Raw genomic sequence first — 25,029 nt, 5'->3', positions numbered from 1 at the left:
CAAGTAAATGACCAAATTAAATCTGTTTTCATTACTAATGAGACTATATAGGGTATTTGTTGCCACTCAGTCTGAGCAGTTGCAAAATTGTGACAAATCTATTTTTCATGTCATCCCAAATGTAAATTAATGAGCCACAAAAAAGTAAAGTGATATAAATGGCTTCCTGAAAATATGTATATCTTTATGATGGAGAACCTTTATACAAATTTAATTTCCACCAACTTCTTGGGGGGTTACAGAGAAAAGAAATGTGCACTCATGCGTTCTTTTGCTCCTGAATGTTGCATGAATAATGTACACATGGCAATTTATGCTATCATTAATGCATCATCTGCCATGTTTTTAGTATTTCTGATCTGGGCATTAATTTCACATGATTTTATAAAAATGGAAATAACAGTCTATTCAGGTCAAGAGATATTAGTTTGGAAAGAGAACTGAAGTGTCTCAACTCACGTTTGAGGATATTCCGACTTTCCAACTCTTCTACATTCGGTCTCTGGCTCAGTCTCCTGCGAAAAAACACCAAAACCACGTTTTGAACCATTTTGGCTTGAAGTTTCAACGTCCTGTCCTCTTTAAACCGGCTGTACTTTCTTCACTGTGCGCGTTCTCGAGAGGAACCCCCTATGTTTCCATCTCGCATCCAAACCCCGGCTGTGATGCTTTGGCAGAGGCGCTCGCCACATCTGGAATAGTCAAAGAAGCGCAATTCCTCCTATTGTTTGAGAAGAGAATTATTTTCCGATGTCTAGACGGTGCATCTCCGGTGAAACTGCCGTATCGTTTTACTTCACACCGCTGCAGCTCGAGCGCTTCTCTACCATCCGCTACAGACTACAACCGCTTTTGAATTGGGTCGTGATGCGCTGCTTGGGCGCGCCTCCCCTACTCTCCCTAGCTACTGCATGCATAATTTGTAAGAGGCGGCGCATAACAGGCTCCTACTCACACGGTATCCCCAGTCTCCCTCTGATGTGCACTGGGCTACTGGCACAATAAAATTACCCACATTGCTGCACCAACCCATTTTAATTTTGGTCACATAAACACACTCACGCAGAAAAGACCCGTATTTTTCGTAACATACTAGAATCCCTGATTGGTTTAACATTTTTATGATTTATTATATTTCCAGTGTAATCTACTGTTTGGTTTAAATTTAGCCTACTCTAATGAATATGTTCAAACATTCAGATTACACTTAATACACCTGTTTCATTAAAGATTTCATGTGGTTATGTATGTCCCCTCACCATCAAAGCATCCAAAAGGTCTCCAAAATCCAGTATTTCCTTGCAGTCACCTGTGCATGTGAGCTATTCAGTCTTTGTATCAATAGTAAATGCCAGCTGCCTGACAGGGCTCAGCTCCAGACAGCATGTGGCAAAACCCACAGCGCACCTCCACCTAGAGGTGGAAAGGCCAGACAGTGCAGAATGCCGCCGCACAGCATGACTCTCTTCATCCCCACACCCTTTTTAGTCCACAGCTTAACAGTGGACACTTTGTAGTTATGTGCTATAAAGACCAAAGTTAGGTCACACACACTGAGAACCAGACACCTATAAAGCAGTCCTGATAGACCAATGTGTGTGTGTGTGCGTGTGTGTGTGTGTGCACGTGTGTGTGCCACTGAGTGGGTTGGCAGTGCCGACCTGACGCCCACAGTTAGCTAATAAGATAATCATTTTGGTCAGCTGATTCTTGATATTGCTGGTTAAGTGGGACTTAACTAACTGCAAAACCAATTAGTGTAATAAATGCCACTATCCAAAAGCATCAATACTCCACTGCATTATGTAATTAATGAGCACAGTATTAGCCTTCAATTTGTTTTCCTCATGTTACCACTGAAATATTGATAACATTGACAGAGAAGCAGGGTTCACAGAAGCTTACTCACACTTGTAGATATATGTATAGTATTTCCAACCCCTCCCAAACACTGTCACTAGTCAATACATGTCCTAATGAACACAGGCAAGCAATCAGTCTTTGTAAATTAGCACATGCGTGACTAGGAATCTAGGAATAGTGTGTGGAATAATTCATTAGTTTAGCATCTCCAGGGAATTCTCCTGTGAGAAATGAACTTCCAAATGGAACAGAAACACCAAGGAAATATCTCTGGAGCGATGTCAGCATTTTGCACATAATCAGAATACAGTAATACAGTATACAATACAATATACAGCTACTGTAACACAATATATTGCTCCTGTTTGCAATTTCATCCTAAGATTTCTGATATCATTAAAGAAAAAGAAACAGAAAATGATTCTTGTTCCATTGTGATTTTTGTCTTCTTTTTTTTTTTGCCTTTGTTCAGAATTTCCCATTTTGATCGAAGTAATTCAGATCAAATCAGGCTTGGGAGATAATCTACTGCACTATCTTAAGATACTATCTTTAAATCCAATCAGTCAGAGATCCACCCGACATGACCAACTCTCTTGCCCCTGCAACCTCGGCACAACTGAAAGAGAAAGCATTCCAACATTTGTGACTGTATTAAATTTTCAACAGTTGAAATGGAGAATCACTTGCCAAAGCCCCAACGGACCCGACATCCACTATGTTATTGACCTGGTCGCCGAGTTGCTTAGCAACAACACTTGATATCTTTGAGACAATGGAGTCTTCCCGCAGAAACCCTCACTTCTCCCTAGCAACACACTAATGGGGATTTCACTATTACACACAGAGCTGCATACAGAGAATCTGTTGGTATTTTTAGCAACAAAGACATTGATTTTTTTTGTTTGTTTTCGGTGAGCTAAATTAATCAGGGTTCACTGTCAAAATCTGATGCTGTTTTGGCAACAAAGTCATTGCGATTTTTCTTTCTTGATGAGACAAATGAATCAGGAAATATACTTTGTTCTGTTCTCAGGCGATAAACATTGATGGTTTATTTGAACCTTTAGTGATAACTGAGTGTATCAACATCCAGAGACAATCATCACATGTGGACTCGCTCTACTAAAGCAGTACAGAAATACTGCATTGTTTCTCAACCACTGCTTTTCTACATCCAGGTTTATAATATCCTGCAGGTATAAGGACTTTAAAAGTATCCCCAGAACACCATGATGACGCAGAAACTGCTTTTGGCATAAGGGTTTCCATTTGCTACTCTGTTCTACAATAAAACGAGTTAGAATAGAAACTCTAACTATGCCAGCCAAAGGAAGAATGAGAAAACCTTGAGTGGGTGGCAGAGAGGCATTTCCTCTCCTTTCTTCTCTATTCCAACTACCTACTGCACAGAGACAGAAATGGCCATGCTATAAAGCACTCTTCCCTTGCCAAGTACTGTGTGCCCCCACCTGCTCCTCCCCCCATTATTTCTGCTGTTACAACTCCCCAACAACACACATTTGTGGAGAAGGGTGGGGGGGGAGAGGGGAGCGCACAGGAGATGCATTATTCAACAGACTCAGAAGCTAAGATTAGAAACAGTGGAGCGCCGCTGCAGCACAGGCGCTGGGTGGGGAGGCTCTATAGATAGAAAGGTCATCTATCACTGACATAATGGATAGGCAAGGTGTCATCATCGGCCATAAGTCCTGATGGCATTTTCTGCTTGCTCTGCAGCAAATACAGCAAGAGTTTCCCCTTTGAGCTGCAGATAGGAGGAAGGAAATAGGAGATTGAATCTAAGCTGGGAGTCATCCAGGGAGATCCAGAGGCATTTGTGATGGACTGTTTTGTCATTCAGTTTGAGTACCCAGGGGAAATGAGCTTTTCTCCGCCTGTCTCAAGTGTTCCCTCCTCTTCACCACTTCAGGGGCTATATTTAGCCAGGATTTCCCTTCACCAAAACGGTGCAGTATGCCACCAATTTATGTGTCAGTGTATATAGGATGAGAGCACACCTTCTTATGTCTGCTCGACACTGTAAATCAAACAGCCAAACCAAATAGATCTTTAAATAGTCACAGATCGTTTTATCTCTTCTAGATAAGTATAGAGCTTTATATTTTATGGTGGTGATAATGACTCCAGACAAAATAATGCAGCAAATTGTGAAGCCATTTACAGGTGTGTGCTCCGCTACACATAACATTTACACAGCCTCTCAAAATCCTTGAGCAGTGAAAAGGTTTTAGTATTTTTTCCAGCAATGACATCATGAACCCTCCCAAATGGAGGGTTGTGGATGCTAAAGAAATAAGAGATTAACTGGTCAGTATTGTGGGATTACTTAATGTAGTCATTAATTTATTCGGTATAGTGGAGCACTTTAAATGGCTATAAACCAAAAAGAGTAAATCACATCAATGTTATAGGGTGTAAATATTCTGAGATATCTTCTTTCCTCTGCTTGGTCACCTGTGACTTCATGCACGTGAGCCACAAATGACCCCAGTGGTGTGACTTTGAGGAACTATATCTTTATATAGAACAGATGCCGTTAGCCAACAGCCTCTCGCACCACTGTGCTAGAAGGGCAACCTCTGTCTTCAAAACACTCGCTGACCGTGCAAGCTCTTATGCAAGCCAGAGTCATGCTGCATTCTCGCCCTTATATAAGCTGTTTGCTTGCAACTTGTTGTGAATGCCCACTTGTTATCGAACGACAATATTGCATTTTCTCCCCGGAGTCGTCGTGGACCTAAGAATAGATCCTGTAGGCAATTATTCCTAGTCGTCTCAGAGACAGACGATAGATCTCATTCCCTGAAAGGTGGGCGGCACTGTGCGCTCGGCTGTGAGTTATTGCTCGGCGGGTTATGTAACGCTATGGTGCGCCCCTGTTTGATACACTGGTGTGAAGGAACCTAGGTCTTGTGATACATTCACACACCAGACTGCTGCTGTCTGTCACACTTGGGACATTAGTGCAGTTTCTCAGTTATGTTTAAAAAGCTAAATGTTCTATGAATGTTCTGGCACGGACGTGCAAATACAAACAGTGTTGCTTCTTGTACAAGGAGGGTTCCTGGAAGCAGTGTCTGTACTTGTTGCGTTCCGGAAATGTTCCGGGCCCATGCATTGTGAGAATGATTGATATTTTGAAGGAATTCAGGAATCTACGCAGTACTGTATCGTGCATGTTCTTGGTACCAAAAGCAAGATTTCCCGGATTTCACTCCAGTTGGCCATCTCACCAGTTTAAATGGTCGTCCCACTTCCCCCACTATTAAGCAGTTCAGTTGAGGCCTTGATTAGTTAAATCAGGTGCTAGGCTGGAATAAATTCTCACCCTAACACAATAGAGAGGCTTTCCAGTATCAGGATTGGCCTGGAGGAAAGCATCACACCCAAATAGTACGCTCTGAACAATGGCAGATTATGTAATATAAATCAAGTCAATGCAAAACATGGAGATAATCCTTTTAGATCAGATTTTCTACAAGTATCTCACCTCCGCCTACTGTGGAGTGTTGTGTAACTAGAGCCATTAAGCTTATAGGTTTTCCCCGCCCAAGCATTGCCCAGATCTGTGTCGTGGGTTTGCGCTGTTGTACCATGAATTAAACAGGAAACCATTATTTAATTGCAGATCTGTGCGATATTACGGGGATTGCAGCTAGAAAAATATTTGTGCAGGGACAAAGTGAAGCTCTATTACCGATATTATTATAACATATTTCATATTTCCATCACAAGACAACACACATTATCCAAAAAAAACACGACAAGATTTATTACAGTTAATGTCTATTATTTCAACACATAAATCACTACTACCCTGGAAACACAGATAGCCAAGCAGTGACGACATCATTGCTTACTTGGCAAGTTTCATCTCGATCTGCTGGCGAATTTCCTGGCGCTCCTGGTCGCTCCTTGCTGGGAAGATATTCCTGTCCTCTAGCTCCTGCTTGCTAGGCCGATTTCGTAGTTTGACAGCCAACAGCTCCTTCCTTAGCCTGCGAGGAAGTGTGCCTGCACCCACGCACGCATGCATACATACATACACATGAACATGGGTCATGAGTGATCAGATGGACACAGGAAACTCAAACTTAAACGCATCTTTCTTAGACTCCGTTTCTAAGATGCACAAAGTTAGCGTTCAAATTCTTTTTTCATGTCCTACCAAAACAAAGACATAAACCAAAGAAGCCTTCCAATCCCTCAGTCCCAAAAATGCCAATGACTCAAAACAAACATCCAAACCGAGATCAATAACTACAAACATATTTTTTGGGTTCCAAGAAGGGACCCACCAGAGATGACGGAGTCGTTCCAGCCGTCCAGGTCGGTGGGGAGGCCTGAGGCGTTGGAGAAGTGTTGGTCCAGCCGCACATTCTCCTTGTTCTCCTCTGCCTCCTTCTTGGGCCAGTCGGCCCCGCCGCCCCCCCCACAGCCGACCCCTAAGGCGGATGTATGTTGGTTCTCGGAGCTACAGGAGCGAGAGAGCCGTCCGTCAGAGCACCACGGCCGCGGGGGCGAGCCCGGCTCACACCCTTCATGCACACTGAGGGGACGAGGAGAAGAGGACAAAAATGTAGGATTAATGTGGTAAGGGAGGCAATGTGAAGGCTATGGGGGTGAAGGGGTAACAAGAGTTGGATAGCATCTGGATTTAGGGTGAAAGATTTGAAGGATTTCATTTCTTAAAGCTATATATCCACTATCAAAATTCATTCATTCATTTTCAGCCAAAATTTGAACAACACCTATGATTCTATCCTCAGAAACATAACACAATTGTAAGCAATTTTCATAAAATGACTCATAACATTATTAGTAACCCATAATCTTCTTTGCTTTCATGCCAGCAATCATTTTGAAAGAATAGCTGTCATTTTTTGAAGTGGTGGCTACCTCATTTTTAATAAAGCTCAACTTTCAACATAGAAATGAACATCAAACTAGATGTGAGCGTTTGATCAAAGCCAACATTAGCTTTGATATCAGTGACAGGGGACACAGTGATATATTTGGATTTCACAGAAAGAAACAGTCCCATTACTTCTGAATGGGGAGGTTTGTATGAATAGATGGATGGGTCAACCTGACTCGCTCACCTCTCCTGCCTGTTCTTGGAAGCGAAGGCTCTCTGCAGTTCCTCCATAATGCAGCTAGGGGGCATGGGAGGGTGCATCATATTGCCTAGATGGGGGGACCCTGAGGGGTTGGAGAGGGGGCCCCGGAGCGGCAGGGCCATCGGTGCCAGGCTTTCTGGGGCCCTGAGTGGAGGCTCCTTGGGGAGGTAGGAGTTGGGCAGGTGAGTGGGGAGCGACACTGGGCCTGAATCTGAGACGGAGAGATAAACAGAAAAACAGCAGAGGTTAATTAACAAGAGTATCTCAATTCATTCATTTTTTTAACCGCTTATTCCTTTGCAGGGTCACAAGCCTGGACATGTTGCCAGCCCATCGCACACACATTCATAATTATGGGCAATTTAGAGTCTCCAATCCACCTTGTCTAGTCTAGTCTTGTCTAGTCTTGTTTATTTATAGCCCTTTATCACAAGCATGTCTCACGGGGCTTTACATAGCATCATATACGGTACATGTCAAATATATACTACATCACATATACATACATATACTGTATATACACATCATATACATCCTATACTACGTCATATACATACTTCATATACAGTGCATACTTTATATATATAATTAACTACATCATGTACATACTATACATCATATACTACGTCATATACATCATTTTACCAGATTATATCCATCATATATCATTGTATACCATACTACACAAACACACTCATGACTATGGGCAATTTAGGGTCTTCAGTTCCCCTGACCTGCATGTCTTTGGACTGACTTGTCTGACTTGCATGTCTGTGAAATATGGGAGTAAAGTCGAGCACCCAGAGGAAACCCATATGAACACGGGGAGAATACAAACTCCACACAGAAATTTGCTGAGAGGCAACAGCGCTAACCACTGAGCCACTGTGCTGCCAATAGAGTATCTATGCATGTGAATGTGATTGGGAAAAAAACATTCAGCTCCATGAATGTGCACATAACTGTCTGCAGGTTAAAGCTCAATTTATTTCACTTTTGGTTTGAAACAACGTACGGACACCAAACATTCCTCCTGTTTGATTTATAGTTTCTACTGAGTAAGAAGTGTGTATGCGTGGACACTGGATTCACACAGTCGCACGTTGAATACACATATATATGGAAAGAGATTAGTGCCAGCAGAGATTGTATTTGAATTGTATAAATTAGAATTTGTCATGCCCATATTGACGTGTTGCAATCAAAAAATGAATTTGTTGAATAAATGAATTCAAAAGTTTAATTAAAAAAAATTAAATTTGATTCAAATTCAGTTTTCTTAATTCATAATTCAATTGAGACAGACCTCTGGGCACAAAAGAGTTTTTTATTCCCTGAGTGATGACTGGAAGGCAGCCGCCACCTCCAAGGCTGCCAACAGTGGGCTAAAACAAATTCAGTGCTTCAATATGTACACAAATTCAAATTTATGCACTTCACATACAATCTCTACTAGTACAAATCTCTTTGAATACATTTACTTATTCACTATGTATGATGTATAATTATGTCAATCCCTGACCTCCCTTAAACTGTAAGCACTCACCTTCTCCAGTGCTCAGCTGGGGCAGCAGTTTGGGAGGTACTTGTGGTGGGGAGGTTCCTGGAGATATCTCCTCCTCTGGTCTCTCTTCCAGCTGCTCTCCTGCCTCCTGCAGCCCCTCAGGTAGGTCTCCTGCAAGAGCCGCCTCCTCCTCTCCGTCCTCCTCTGGTTGCGGCATGTTGTCCTCGACCCGTTCACAGTCCTGGAGAGGGGAAGCTACTGGAAAATACATCAACAAAGGGAGAAAAGATTTTAAAATTCAGGTCAGATATTTATTATTGCACAAAGTGCAGGGTTAATATTGACATTAAAGGAGTGGCATCTGGCGGAAACAAATGTGATGAAGTGAAGTTTTGAGTATCAGGTAGGTTATGCTTCAGATACATCACAGTCAAGGTTATCATTAACCTAAACTTTAAAATTCTAAAAGTAGAACTACACTTGCAAAAATGCATCTTACTAAACTGAATTTTGTTCCAAAATGAACAAAAATGAAAACATAAATAATTATTTTCAGTAATCAATTTTTGTCTTTTGATTATTACCATTATGTGAGTGAGGTGGCAAGCTATAGAAATAAATGGGACCAGATCTACTATCACAAATTTGATGCCTAATATAGGCGGATATTACAAACACATTCTCACAGAAATGACTGCTGAAACAAAGTAAAATACAAATCAAAGAAACATTTCTAAGAAACAAACAAAAGAAGATCTAATTAAAACTTGCAGACTTGCAAACTTCCAGTAATAAAACTGAACAAAATGAAAATCAGAAATGAAAAAAACAAAAACTGATGCAAATTGTAAAGTTGTGGCAAGGTGATCGCACTGATGTTAATCACATTATATAATGTCTATCATGTTACAGTATTGTACATCAAATTATCATGTGTCTTTCTGTCAGTGGTCTGGTTTTCTACCAAACACATACAGTACATATCCAGTGACTGTAGACTTGTTACATGGCAGATGAGGGTGGTGCCAATCAATGTCACTGAAATGTCTTTACTGCCCTCTAATGGCACATGTGTAGAACATATGATTCAAACAAAAATGCCTTTCCATTTCATCTACCCAAACAATACCTTGTATTATGGATTGCAAATATCATTCATTACAAAATGACCATAACAAAGTCAGATCTTATACAGTACATACATATCATTAACTTAACACGGGCAATACACCAAGGTTTTTAGTATGCTTCTGTTGTATGAATTGAAAATACAATAAAAAGCACTCCCACCTCATTCAGTAAATAGATTGTTGCTGGAAATTTTATCAAATTGCTCACAGCGATCTTATACACTCCCATAATCGATCTGCTGAGATTCATGACTGAGGCTCACACACCCAGCCACTTACCAATCCATTTTTCTTCCTCATCCCTCTATTTCGCAGCTCCAAACTAAAACGTCCATTGATTAGTTGTCTGTTGAGTACAGTGCTGGAACGTCCTACCTGGAGGGGGGTGTTCCTCCTCAGGACCCAGGTATTCCACACTGCTGACTGTGAGGTTGGGGGTCAGAGGTCCCCCGAACCCTCCGAGCAGGACGGTCCCGTCTGAGCAGCAGCCCTGGGAGGGGGAACTGGGGTCGTGGCATAGAAGACCGCTGGATAATGCTACATCTGTGGGGGGGGGGGGGAGTGGGGCTGTCATTAGGCATTATAAACTCACATAATACACAAGAAGATTTGTGTGTTGTGGATAAACAATATTACATGGCATTCATTCACATCAACTCCAATACGGCTGCTGTAACTCTTATTCGATGAATCTCTTCTATTTTCCTGTACAGTGCATTGGGTGACCCTAAACCCTAGACCAGTGTTTCCCAATCCAGCCTGCAAGTACCGCCTGTCCTGCAAGTTGTTATTGTTACACACCTGATCCAATTAAGGCTTACACACTGGGTAAATCCTAAAGTCTTGTCTCTACTCCTTCATTCCTCCCATCCCTCACCACCAGGAAGTAAATGGAAGGAGAGGAGGAGAGGTATGGGAAGAATGGAGGAGTGAGGGAAAGTGGAGGCCATTTGTGGGACAGTTTATTTGCTACTCCATCATCAAAAATGGACGTCTGCTATCGATGAAGTGGCCCTATCATAACTGATATAGCCCAAGCCCGCAACACGACTCATAGGCCATCAAAGTTTTTCTGCACACCTCAGCGCAAAACATGCACACATTAACCTGAAGCTGCTGACGTTAACTAGGAACTCTACAAGTTAGATAGCACTGACTGAGTTATGTTAACTGTGAGTTATGTTAACTGCTTTACTCACATTTATGAGCTGGTAATTCCCCTGACATGTTTTGTCAATGATGTCATATTGTGGGCGTGGTCACAGTAAGGATCGACCCCCCCCAAAACTGAAAAGACAGTATCCTCCCCGGGAGACTTCTGGAGTGGCTTCTCTTGTCTCCACTACTGGTACAGAAAGCAACATGACGGCACCAACATCAATTGCCAGGTCACATAGGAAAGGAGGAGAGATTTTTCTTTCATGCTAGCCCTGTTCAGGTAGAACACTTTTCTACTGCTCAACCAGTACGCATTAAGCCCTTTGGATCAGGAGTACAAGATCTGGAACAAAAACTTGCAGAGGGTGCTTGAGGACTGGAAAAGGAAACGCTGCCCTAGACCTCTTAACGTGACCAGCTGTAATTGCCCTCGGCGTCATTCACTCGCTTAAGTCACCTTGGTTCAATAGCACTCTCCGTTACTGTGACAGCATCACATTTAACCTTGTGTTCAGCAAATATCACATTATGCACAGGCCACTGCACAGTATGCCCTCAATGCTGTATTTCAGCTTTTCAGACCTTTCATCCACCTTTCATTCAGCCACTTGCGGTTTACAATGAACTACAATTCAATCGCTTTACAGCTATTATTCCCAGTGAGTTCATAAGTTAAAGTTCAGTTAAAAAAGCACTTGTTAGAATCCAAGGTGTGTGTATCAGCAGTAAGCCAGGGCTAATGCTTGCTATGGAGATGCGATTTTTAAATTGTACACAATGTTGTGCTATATGCACTTTTATGGCTTCAAAATAGTCTGAATATTTAAAACACTTCTCTGGGGTCGTAATGAATTGATGAGGACAGACTTAATTCAAAGGTTTGGAGCATGACTAGCCATGTCTTTTTACTCACACCCTCTCATTATCTCTTCCTGACCTAATTCGTGAGAGGAGATGAGGGGAAATGTGTGTGTGTGTGTGTGTGTGTGTGTGTGTGTGTGTGTGTGTGTGTGTGTGTGTGTGTGCGTGTGTGTGTGTGCGCGCCTGCTCGTTGGTGCATTTGCTCGCCTATGCACATGTGGATATGAGCCTGGAAATCTGCAGCTTTTCTCCACTCCGCGCCACGTGTGTGTGGCCTATCAGCACCCGCCCACACACCCCACCCCACACACTCCCCACACACACACACACACACACACGCACACTCTACCCAGCCCAGCCTCCTACCTGTGGAGCTCTGCTTGAGCTTCTCGTTTTTCTTTTTCCTCCACTTCCAGGGCTTGAAGAGGCGCCCCAGGGTGGCCAGCTTGCTGTTGCGTCGGATGGGCGGAGTGTGGACCCCCGTCACCAGACAACCCGTCCTCAGCACCCTCTGCTGGTCCATCACCTCCACTGCAGCGGAAACAAGAGACGGAGATGAAGCCCGGAGAAGGGTGGAGGGTGTTGGACGAGTGTGAAACAGGAGGAAGGAAGGCATGGCGGGGGGGTGGAGAGGAAAAGGATTGGGAGCAGGGAAAGAAGGCGAGAGAGAGGGTGAAGGGGAGAAAGGATGCAGAATGGGTGGTTGAAAGTAGAGAAGCAGGGATAAAGACAAGAGAACAGAGATGAGCAGAAGGGGAAAGGGAAGAAGAGAAAGCAGAAGACAATTAGAATGCCCACCTTACTGAATAAACCATGATGGACTCCCAGTGCTGTGAACTGATTGAATTAGAAAGACTGATTTAATCAAGGCAGACTCCCTCGAGACTGTCATTTCCCTACGAATCCCTTCCCTTCGAGCCATACGTCACACATCAAAATAAATACATCTCACATAAGAATACACGGACACAGACAGCATCGTAAGACTACAAACGGCGCATTTCCCCGGAGACCAACAGGTGCGCCAACCTCCAGAACAAAAGCATTAGCATGGGCCGCCTGCTAAAACAGGGCCTCTCTGATTGTTTCATTGTGTCACCCATTTTTTCCTCTAATACACTGATCCTCTGCTATACGTTCTCTGTCCCAGCACTCAGGTCATTATAGCGGGATGGAAAACATACCTGGTAAGTGAGCGGCGTTTTCAGATGGGGTGAATATCAACAACCTGTTTTTGTTTTCTCTGCAATATGTTCCATAATGCCACCAAACAGGCGAGCAACACTGGCTGCGTACAGTGTATTTTTGTTATTCCCTCTCATAAAACCATGATGGTGGTGATGATGGGTGCGTTCATGTCTGTGTGTCTATGTTGTTTGTGTCCGTGCATGCGGTTGCACACATGAACGTGCACACGTGTTGTTCTGCATGCAGGCAGATAAAGGGAGAGCAAACAAAGAGAACAGCATGTACCGATCTATGAAGAGTACAGTACGTGTTATTTATTTATTTACTTATTTATCATAATGGATGAGCTGTCCCCAACCACCACTGCCGTCCCTGCACAGACAGCCCTTCTCTCTCTCTCTCTAAAAAGGAAACTTGGGTTTCAATGAATGGCGACTGTGACTCATAGCAGGCAGCGTGTGGGCCCGCAGCATCATGTACGTACATCGCCGCTGTGTTTACACCCGCTTCTAGTCACAAAGGCGGCCGAGGAAGAGGAAATGTACAATAAATGAGATTTATTTAAGAGCTACATACGTCAATGTGAGAAAACCGGAGCGATAGGTGCCTTCAGGAGGCTGATATCTTTGTTCAGATATTCAGCTGAGGAGGCAAGGATTTAAAAAAGGGGGGTGGGGGCAGGGGGGGTGGGGTGGGCAGTGGTGGGGGGATTTGCAGACTGGCTCTGGGTGTGATGTAGAGTGATGGAGGAGGGAGGGTGGGTACAAGCTACTCCTTTTCATGCTTTTTGCAGTCCCTTGCTTCCTCCCTAAAGCACATGGGCAGGCAGTAGTAAGAGGATGGTGACTGATTAGAGAAAGAGAGAGTGAAAGAAGAGGACAGAGGGGTGGGGAGGGGTGGAGGGAGAGAGCTCCAGTTTGGCATTTGACCCTAAAAGCGCCTGGAAACAGGTCAGTTGACCGCACGCACCCGTCCGCCCGAGTCACCATCACAACTGTCACACACACACACACACACACACACAGTGTGGCAGACGTACCGGCGTGCGCAGAATCCAGGTCAAGCCTGAAGGAAACGCACCCAGTCGCGCAGAGAAACAGAGAGAAAAAAAAGCTTAAGAGAGAGAAGGGGAGGTGGGAGGGGTAGAGGCGTATGTCTATGTGTGTGTGTGTGTGTGTTTGTGTGTGTGTGTGTGTGTGTGTGAGAGAGAGAGCGAGCGAGAGAGAGAGTGTGTGTGGAGGGAAAGGAAGGGGAGGGGAGGTGGGGTCAGGCCCGCTGCTGTTGCCATGGCGACCACATCCAGATGCTGCCGCAGCAGTGGGAGCCAGCGGGAGGAGCAAGTCAGTCTGTAGCTAGAGGAGAGGAGAAGAGCCCCCTTCACAGACAGAGCCACATCTAAAGCCAGTGGCAGCCCCAGTGCATTGTGGGTAGGGGGTGAAGCCGCATGGAGGATGAGATCTGTCTGCGTTTTGAAAAAAGAGGAGGGGGCGTTGGGGTGGGGGGTGGAGGGGGGGTGGGAGAAAAGGAGAAGGGGGATTCCAGGGAGGAGAGGAGAAGAGGAGAGATGGGAGGGGGCTGTTGCTATACGGAAGAGCTCGCAGGAGAATCTGGGCTCGTCCAATCAGGGGGCGGCTATTTATAATGTATATCAAGTAACTCTCCATTTTTCATAGAAGGGGAGGTTGTTCACAGAAAATGACAGGAGTCTGGGTAGAGTACAGGAATTGGGTGAAAGCTAAGCACATGGAGATTTCTTTTATCCACAGGATAAGGATGTATCGAAATGTGTGTCAGATAAGCATGAATGGACTACATGCACCATGTGGTGATGATGTGCTATTCTGATTAATATGCTAATGCAAATAGGATTTATTAAATCCATGTGTCATGTCGATGCAGTGGACCATTAGCCTCTTTGCTGCATGCCCGTAGTCCCCATCAACAGAAGTCTGCACACACTATAAGTCAAGTTAGTTGGTGTGTGCTTCAAGGCTTTATGCAAGATTAAAGATTCAAATAATATAAATAAATAAAATAATATACTTCATAAACATCATATGCATGAACAAACACAGGCAAATATATGGCACTAATGTTAAACTCTCCTGTATATATGCAGTGTAAACTCAAAAATGATTTAAGAGTGGAATAAAGTATGCAGTGTGATAGTTATTTAGCAAGAAAGCTCAAGCTGAGCTTCAAAGCCCGTCTGTGTGCCACCAGGGACCCCACCCCGCTTAACCAGCCTGTCAGCACATTCAGAAGCTGAATATTTCTCCCCACATGTATACAGTGAGCATAACGCTGCCATGTTCACCCCCCCCCCCCCCCCTCCCCCCTCCACACTACAGTACCTGAGCTGAGAGCTAGCCAATGGGAAATAAAGGTAGGGCTGGGCGATATTGACAAAATCAAATATCACAATATTGTAGACCGAATACCTCGATATTGATAATGTGGCCATATTTTGGGGATGAGTATTCGTGCTTTCATAAGATATTTACACACAAGGAAATTCTGAAAAGTAGTAATGATCATTAGTAATCAGTAATGCGTAATCAGTAATAAGTCATGTTGATATGATGAGCAGGTAAAGCCAATTATTGTTCATTTTACTCAGCCAGAACAGGCTAATAAGTTCAGAAAATTGTATCACTTTACTGTAACTCAGCCTTTAAGACCAGGAAGAAGTAACATTTAAGTTATTTCACAGTATTACCATAACCAAAATCCCAGACAATATCTAGTCTCATATCACAATATCAATATTGTACGATATATCGCCCAGCCCTAAATAAAGGTCACCATATTCTTTTATTAAAATGTAGTAAATCAATCTAACAATAAAATTAATTTGCTTCCAGTAACCCTGAATGAGTCATTTTATCATTCAAAAGTGCTTTATCAACAAATAAGTGCATTATTTCTAGCCTTGTGTGCATTATTTCTAGCCTTGTGTAAATATGGCCGCTACAACAAGGCAAAGAAACACAATAGTGGATGTTTATGTGACCTTCTCAGATTATGCCGTGAAAGGGCTTCACGCTGAGTACTAGGATGACATCGACGTCATACTTTAGACAGTGTGGCTTTGTAAAAAGCAAAGCCTTGCTCTCTCGCTGCTGAATCACCTGCTAGGGACATCTGATGAGTGGGTGTTTTTAAAGTTTACTCTGTGGTAATTAAGCACGAATCAGAATTGAATATTACCTTATTATAAATCTAGTGCACTAGGTCATTGAAAAATAATGTCAATAGCTTGTTTGCACCTTCTGACTGCATTACGAGGCCGTGAAAATGTTTCAAGTATTCTTGGTGTCACGTTTTATTCTTTACAAGTCAGTCTTTTCTATGTTGGCACTAAATCTCAAACACACACACATACATACACACACACACACAATCAGTACATAGATACCGCATCTCTCACAGTCAAACAGCTCATAGAATAGCAAAGCTGGAAAGGTCTTGGAGGGTTGAAGTCAACTTGAAAAATATTATTTGTCCTTCACTCAACGATACACCATTTACAGCTTTAACAGAGTGAAATCGCTCGCATTTTGATGGACAGTCAAGTTGAATTTTTTTTTTCAATCTGTTGGTTGATCATTGAATGTCAAAGAAATCAAAGAAACTGTCCTAATAATAATAATCTGTTTCCTTGTCACTGTACCTGCTGCAAGTACCAGGAAACCAAGGACTAGCAATAAAAAAACACATCATGGTGTAAACTCGCATGTGTTACAACTGCTGTTGTAACACATGCACACACACATGCATTCCTACTAACTACACAGAATGTCTATTTGTGTCTCAGCGCTCCCATCATCACGGCTATAAATAACAGCAGACCGACCCGTGACTCCCAGCATCCCTCCACATCCCACAGAGCCTAAGGTCGCTGCTCCAGTCACCCTGCTGTCCTCCACACAGGGACTGACAATGTGCCCTTGAATGGACCACCTCCTTACCCGCTGCCATGCCAGCTAACCTCCTCGCTTTACCCCCCTGGCACTGCAACTGTGCCGCCATCTGTCTGTAGCCCGCTGCCTCGGGGGCGCTGCCACAGTCAAGACACACAGCTACCAACTAGCAGGGAGACAATGAAGAGGAGAAGGGCTGAAGCAAAGTAAGACGGGAAGCTGAAAAGGGTATGAATTAGAGAAAGGCCGATATCAGGACTGAATGAGAAAATAGCCCCATCAGTGTCTCACAGTGGCCAGCCGCAGAGTGATTTATTAAGGGGGAAAAGAGTGAGAATAATGAACACCTTCACAAAATGACTCTATTCAGCCTCTAAGAAGAGTCCACTCAACGTCCACATTAACAACTTGTTGCCTGGATTGTCTATTGGCATCACTTTCAAGCCTTGTGTCATAAAGCTTTTTTCCCGTCTATTAGATTTATCTTGCCATTGTCCTGAACCTAATCTCATAGAAAACTACCCTCTTTATGGTTATTGTATCGCTAATATTCAGCCATCAAAACTGTGCTTTACCAACACGTAAATGATAAAATTACCAATGAAAAGATCTTTCTTATTCTCATCCACTTCTGAGCAATTCTACATAACCATTTTGCACAATTTTGCTACCATAAATGCATTTGTCCATATAAAAAAAAAACACTGATAATTCTGTTCTGAAAAAAACAATTTGGTGAGCGAAAGTCATAAGATGACTCATAACACCGATGGATGGATGATGCATAACTCGTTTGGGAAACTCTTTATTTCTTTTCTTTTCTGGGAAAACAGACTATCCTGATAAGAAGCCACAACAGCCTGCAAAGGTCAAGCACTAGATCATCAAAGTGATTACAGACCAAGTGTGAAACTCCGATGTGTGGGCTACATGCCGTCGAGCGAGTGAAATGATGTCAGTGAGGTCAGCAGCCAATAGGAAACGCCTGAGGGCCTTGTTTGTTACCATATGTTGGTGTGGAGAATGAGGACTAGTGGGTGGCTTCGCTTGCAGACCGCCTAAGCCATGCTGCAGCATCAGTAAGGAGTTCATTCTCAGCACCTCATGAAAGGCTTTTTTTTTTTTTTTACCTCTGCTAAGGAGGTTATGTTTTATGTTAGTTTGTTTATTTCTCTGTCTGTCAGCAGGATATCTCAAAAACCTATGAAGGGATTTCCATGATTTTGGTGGTGATCCAGATCTGGGATTTCCACCATTAGACGATTATAACTTCTTAGCCAAAACTATGACCATTTAGCCATAACTATTTTTAGCCATAACAGAGATAGAGACTTGATTACAAATCCTATGAATATTTTTGCAGGGTCAAGAAATCAATTCAACTTAAAATTGAAGTCTGTGGGTGTAACAGCAAGTTAGAGAATTATTCAGCATTGATGGAGGCAGCATTTGTGTTCTCCAAGTGCCTTCTAGTTTTTTTATATTGTTTTCTGTCTGGACCATGATTGACCATAAATGTTGCAAAAGCTTACAGCTGCTTGCACAGTATAGGAATGATCATACATAGACACACTCACACACACAAACACACACGCAAGCACACATATAATCACACACATGCACAAGCATACACACACAAAACACACAAACTCACACATAGACACGACTCTCCCACACATGGCATTTCACACCAAAAGCAGACAGGCTCTCTGACCGCTGTGAAAGCCTTGCGGCAGCCATCAGATCCGCCCAGTGGGCTGAACATGTCCCTGCTAAAAGTGCTTTTCCCGTCACCCACACAATAGGGCCAGCCTAAGAAAAGATGTGTTTTTACAACCAGCCTCTCAATGCTTTCCCAACAACAATCACCAGAAGAAGACACTGAATGTGTCTAGGTACTTCCAGACTGCACAAGCCCACTGCTTAAGTATTGGGCTAAGTTCCCGCTATAAGAAATCTGATCCTATTCCATCAAAAAGCTCTCTCCAATCAGGTAATGGAAGTCTTGGTTCACCCCGTCTATGTCGGCCTGTTCCTGCAATCTATCACATTAATCTAACAACTGTGAGATTCATATTGACTCATTCAGCTCCTTTTCTAACCTTGCAAGTGCTGCTTGCAAGAGATTCACTTCTTTATAGAGATGGTTTAATTATAAAAGTACACTTTTGCTGACTAAAAGGTGGCAGGTGGCCTAGTATTTAGAGAGACTATCCTGTAACCGAAAGGTCACGGTTTCAATCCCTGCAATAGCCAATGTGTCCATCAACAGTTTTCAAAGTGTCCTTGAAGAAGACATAGAACCCCTACTTCCGGATAAGAGCCTCAGCTAAACGCCTAAAATGTAAATATACGTGGTCACGGCTTCAATACTTTCAAAGTGTAAGCACGAGTGAGTTAGCTGTGGGTCTGTACTGGGGTGTGGGTGTGTTTGGTCAGCGAAGCTAGTTATAGACTACAGTAGCAGGATCAGGTGGGTGTGCAATGGTGTGTAATTTATTCCTGTTATTTCCACTGATTTAGGTCAATGCCTGAAAGATTTATATAAAGCATACTGAGTGTGTGCATGAGAGAGAGAGAGAGAGTGTGAGGGAGGGAGGGAGAACAGAGGAAGAGAGGAGTTATGCGAGAGTGAATACTCACTGCACCCACAGTGTGTGTGAGTGTATGAGTGTGTGGGCCTCTGTATGTGTGTGTGTGTGAGTACATGTTTGTGCGTCTACACTGGATAGCTGATAGCTCCGTTCCATTGGGCCTCCTCCACTCTACAGGGAGGAGAGCACATCATGGTCTCTAGGCAGGAAAGACAATGGGAGGTGCACAGAAGAACAGAACAAATCACAACTGTTAGCTTAGTAATCTCCAACAAGCACCCACACTAAGGACACCACTCTCATTTGGATTCCCTCAAGTGCACACCACTACAAGCGTGGGACGAATCAAGCCTATTAAACACAATATGATGTAAGAGTCCAAGCAATAGCTGGGAACTAAAAATCTAGAAGTCAGGGAGCCATAGTATAGTGTTTTTTTTTTTGCAAAGCTGCTGCTCCTCAAGGGAAATAGCAATGTGTCTCATGCTCTTTTGATGACATGTCTAATGTTATTACAGCATGACAATTTTCACCATGTCAGTGTACAAAAAAGCAAGTCCCTATATTTAGGACATCACATTGAGTCCAGTAACCTCATTTGTCATGGCTATATGCATACACTTATATAGACCAGATGTCAAGTGCATGGTCATGTCTGTCATTATACGCTGTAATAACCAAGTCGATAGCCATGTCATGCATGTCATGCAAGACATACTGAGGACATGGGGATACATGCACACAGCTTCTATAAAAAGATAGAGGTAACCAACATTATGTGTGTTATAATGACACTGGTACAGTCACAACTACAGCTACACTAAGGCCATAAGTTACAGATAAGACAGAGCTTCTGCTCCCACCTTAGTTCCAGAAAGTGTTTTTCATTTTTAGCCTAGATTTCAAGAATAGTTACAGTCCCACGCATCCAACTGATTTAAAAAAAAACAAAAAAACTCAGGTGATCAGGGTAGAATGACAAGTTAGCTTGTGTATCCTTTGCTAGAAATGATGTAGAAAAAATCACATCTGATTGTTGTTTTGAAAATTCTGCATTGTGTTTTTTGAATTAATCAAAAGGGAGCAAAAATGAATCTGTTCTATAGTAAACTATGGGTTGGCAAAGACCGAGAAGAGGGTTTAGGGCAGTCTGGAGCTGATGGCAAACAGAAAGACTGTCTGCAAAGGGTTGTGCCCAGTTGCAGAAACACACTTACTGGGGTCACACAAGCTTGCGGGGGTGCTGAGGTGGTGAAAAACACACTGTCTGGCAGTACAGCAACAGGCCAGAGCAGATCATGGATGAGGGTTGAAGAAGTTGTTGCTAGAAGCCGCTGCCCATTAATCATGACTATGAACTCTGTACCACAGGCTTGGCCACAGCTCTAATAGCAGTTTTAATGGAATTGGATTGGAGCTTTTGGCTTTCATGAATGTATGGGAGGATTAAATTAAATAGAATTTGTGCCTGGATCTGCACATTGTGCTTTCCTCATGAATGTGTCATCGGCGCGCAGAAAAATAGCCCGGCCTCTTCTTCGCCAGCGGATCGAGAGCCCGGTTGAGTCGAGGCATTTGTCAGGCCGGACTTATCAGTACCCCGGCCACGGCTCCTCTGGGCTCAGCAGCCCCGCCGCAATGCAAGGCAGCCGCTGTCCATGGTGCTGAAATCCATTCTGCTATAACACACTAAACTCTCTCTAACCCTTCACTCACATTCCTGGATACTCTCTTTCGCTCACACACATTCTCTCTCTCTCTCTCTCTCGCTGTAAAAAGAGAAGCACAAACAGGTGCTTCGGCCCACACAGTCTCCCACACGGCGGTCCAACAAGACAATGAAAAGCCTCGATTCATTTCCTTTTTACTACTGTATTCCTTCTAGTGCCGTCATCTGATCTGGCTATGTATTTAATTTAGCATCTCCTGAGAGGCCCTAGTGGTGTTCAATAAAGCTCCAGTGTAAGTGCCTATCAAGCCAACAGTCGCTCTAAGAAAAAGGCCTCTCACCAGCCTCTCTCAGTCTGCCTCCTCGTACCTCATTCTCCTTTGGGCGCACGGCTCTTCTCCTTTCTTCCCTGCCTCCCTTCCCCCCTCTCTCTCTCTCTCTCACTCTCACTCCATCCCTCCTCCGTGTCTCCTTCCTCCCTCCTTCCTCCCCCGTCCCAGACAAGAGCGTTTATCGGTGATGGGTCCTGGGACTCCCCTCTGCCCTCATCATCTATCTCTGACAGAATCTGGCAGGTCCACCAAGAGGGAGGGGACGCTGCAGCTAAGAACAGGTGTGAGGATACAATATGCTGATATATATTTGTCTATATTTGTGTGTGTGTGAGAGAGAGAGGACGAGAGAGAGAGAGAAAGAAAGAGAGAGAGAAAGAGAGAGAATGAGTGTGCTTGCATGCATGCGTGTCATATTTGCCTTCTTGCAACCTCACTGATTGGGAGAGGTTGCAAAAGGGAGAAATAAGATGGATAGGGCTTCCCACACTTCCAAGATGGCTTATGGGATTCTGTCACATGGTCTTACTTAACCAATTAAAAAGGGGAAGGAATGAGGGAAATGAGGCTTCGATGGACAGGTGAAAAGGGGAATATGGCCTTCTCTGTTTTATTAGTCCAGGTGAAACTGGGTACGTACTGTAGCTCATGCAAAGGCTTTCCACTGCCTCTTTGTTAATGGTCTCCCACAGACTATCCATCATCCCACCGTGGCCGGTTAGCAATTAGGACAACTTCTTGGCTTTCTTTCAACGAAAAGACCGCCGCCTCCTCATCTCTTTCTCTCTCCGCTCTGTTTCCCTCTCCTCCATCTCCACTCTAATTTAGTCTCCTCTCCTTTTCTTTCCAGCTCCCTTTCGTTCTCCTTTCCTCCAACATGGGTCTTCTCTATTTTACAGTCTCAATGCCCAGAGGAGTCTTCCCTTCTTAGCTCTCTACCCCCTTACAGCATACGGCGTACAACTTCCTGAACTCCATTTAACCTCAGCCGTTAAAGGCTAAATAGCTCCATTACATACTGCCTTTACGCCGGGGTCTTTGACAGGTGTTCGGAGCTGCTCGGGTCCTAGTTCTCTGGTCTCCGAGGGCTGTCTGCCCAACTGCCTGACTGCCTCGTCTCCTCGTTCCAGCACATTCCGGCTGTGATTTTTTTTTTCTTTCTTTTTTTCCATTTCACAAGCCTGCATAGACCTGCCAGTTCTCCAGCAGATCAACGCACACATGGATGCACAAGCCAAAATCACACAGACACGCAGGTGCACGGACATACACACACACACACAAACAACAGCAGCAGCAGCAGAAGCAGCAGCAACACATGGCTCAAACACTGTCAAATGCCTAATCTGCTCCCACATCCACAGGGACCAGGCATGATGTAGGCCTTTTGTTGCTGTCGTCATTGTTGTGCTCCCATTTCCATGGCCGGCTGAAAGACAGTGAGGGTTCCCACAGAGAGCGCGAGGCGTCCAGATGCAGCTTATCCCCATTCACTACTCAATGGTCTCGGATCCACAATGAGACAGAACAACATGCAGAGACGCTACAGACAGAGACGAGAGATGAATGATTTCTTATGTTGAGACTCGTGTTAACACAAGCCTTCTGTTTGTGGTGACATTTGGATCAGAGCAGAGAGAGAAGTACCTGACAAATTGATATGATTGCACTACATTCATAATCATTAGCTCCCTTTGCCCTCTATCCTTTAGATCAGTGATTCTCAACCTTTTTCACATCAAGGACCCCTAATTCAGTACACATTAGTGCCACGGACCCCCATTTGAACAGATTTTGTCTCTTGGACGCAAATCGGAGAATATTTTTATTGTTATAGATATGAGTTAGTCCAGAATTCCATGACTATATGTATTGTAGGCAGAGAGATAACAGTGAAACTATGATCAAAATAGTCATTCTTCTACATTCTCTAATTGTGTTAACTTCTTGTAAATGAAGTAATGGTGAAGTTTAACACTTCACCAATTTGCTGGGGACCCCCTGGAACCACCTCAAGGACCCCTGGTGGTCCCTGGACCCCACGTTGAGAACCACTGCCTTAGACGTACACAGGACTTCATGACAATCTAGCAGATACACTGAAGATTATCTATAAAATGAATGAATGAATGAATGAATGAATGAGTGAGTGACTAGAAGATGCTGCTCCTGCTCATGGACTGGAAGTCTCACTCAAAGATATGTATCACTGTCTAGTGACAGCTTTAAGAGACACAGTTGTTCCTTTCGCAAGACTTGCTGTCCACCGTCCTACCTACATCAATGAATAATAAATAAGAGTAAAACTTTCATGATGGTAAGAGCAGATATTTTGTCAGGCAACCAGGAAACAGTTACCTCTCCAGATAGCTAAGTGTGTCTTCCCGGCCTCTATGGGGACAGTGTATCGTTGAAGCAAGAAATGAATAGCTCTCCAGTGGCTACTACTAACAGGTGGCCTTGACTGGCTCACAGTCCCTTCAGGCCGGCCATGACGAATGAGTCGTGATCTGACTATGGCATGAATTACAGCTCCGCTACTGAAAATAGGGAGTAAGAACTTAATTAGGCTGGGCTTCACAGTGGTGCAGGTGGCTCTTGTGGAGACCAAATCCAACTATATCCTGACTGTATTCAGCTACTGTATGCTTACTTACATCTACCTCCTGTGTGTGTGTTTCTTTCAGTGTAGTTTGATCTGTTCTTGTGCTTTCTAGTGTGCTCCATGATGTGTTTGACGGCCAAAGTACGATTCAAAAACAAAACAACACAAGGACGGAGGACGCATAAAGATCCCGGAAGTTTAGTTGCTGGGAAAATGAACATCGGTGTGTCTCACAGTAATTAATCGCACGACTTCAGGCACACAGCCCATCTCAAACTGTAAAGATGACCTCTCTGTGCTCACATTCTTGAGAAGTTTGTTCTCTCCAAGACAATTTAGGATGAACGTTCTCCGCAAGGACACAAGTATTGACTTGGCATGCTTGGTTTTGATAATCATCTTCAAGTAAAAATCCACCAAAAACACTTTTATCACTGTTTAAAAACAGCTACTGGCGATGTGCCTTGCATTTCTGGGGCCATTTTGTTGTTTGGTGGTCTATTTCTTCTTTTTCTCGCAGATAACTGGACAAACGCCATGTCAAGATATTTCCAGTGCAGCTATAATGGAGTTTAATAGCAGACACATTTTTCATCTATCTAAAACATTCACAGTAAACTTCAGGTTTTGATGTCAGTCCCTCAGAATCAAAGAGCAAGAGCTTCTGTCTAGCCTCAATGGACCATAATGCAATGCAATGCTGCTGCGTTTTTGAGTAAGGGGCTGGAAAAACTCGCTGTCACTATTGTTATCGCTCTCTCCACTTACATGTATAACCCACAGCTGAATGCAACAAGTTCACGCCCGTTCTCTGGAGGATGTCAAAAGTAATTCTGGGAAATGTAGGAAATCACTAACTGAAGCAGAAGTAGACAAGGCAGGTTAAGGGAAAGTGGTTACACACACACACACACACACACACCCTCCCACCCCCCCACCCCCAAGCCACACTGAGCCTGCAATGGGAGGGCCAATGAGGGAGAGAGGGGGGGATATGATAGGGGCAACTCAATCGATGATAAAAGAGAGAAAGTGAAGACATCTAAGAGAGTGAGAGT

At 43.7% G+C, this 25,029-nt stretch overlaps 1 protein-coding gene across 1 annotated transcript in view; it reads right to left on the bottom strand.

Moving 5' to 3' along the window:
• The window catches only part of phactr3a (phosphatase and actin regulator 3a), a 32,672-nt gene that overhangs the window by 2,145 nt on the left and 5,498 nt on the right, over nt 1-25,029 (bottom strand). The window contains exons 2-8 of the mRNA XM_071907418.2: nt 12,027-12,191; nt 10,017-10,184; nt 8,554-8,769; nt 6,990-7,218; nt 6,186-6,436; nt 5,748-5,901; nt 460-515 (exon numbers count right to left, since the gene is read on the bottom strand). Of these exons, the coding sequence (XP_071763519.1) occupies nt 460-515; nt 5,748-5,901; nt 6,186-6,436; nt 6,990-7,218; nt 8,554-8,769; nt 10,017-10,184; nt 12,027-12,191 (1,239 nt within the window). The remainder of the gene's footprint in view (nt 1-459; nt 516-5,747; nt 5,902-6,185; nt 6,437-6,989; nt 7,219-8,553; nt 8,770-10,016; nt 10,185-12,026; nt 12,192-25,029) is intronic.

Source organism: Centroberyx gerrardi, chromosome 14 (genome assembly GCF_048128805.1).
Source record: "Centroberyx gerrardi isolate f3 chromosome 14, fCenGer3.hap1.cur.20231027, whole genome shotgun sequence".
In the NCBI taxonomy this organism is placed as follows: domain Eukaryota; kingdom Metazoa; phylum Chordata; class Actinopteri; order Beryciformes; family Berycidae; genus Centroberyx; species Centroberyx gerrardi.
Note: the sequence above shows the minus strand (reverse complement) of the source record. Positions and strands in the feature narration are given on the sequence as shown.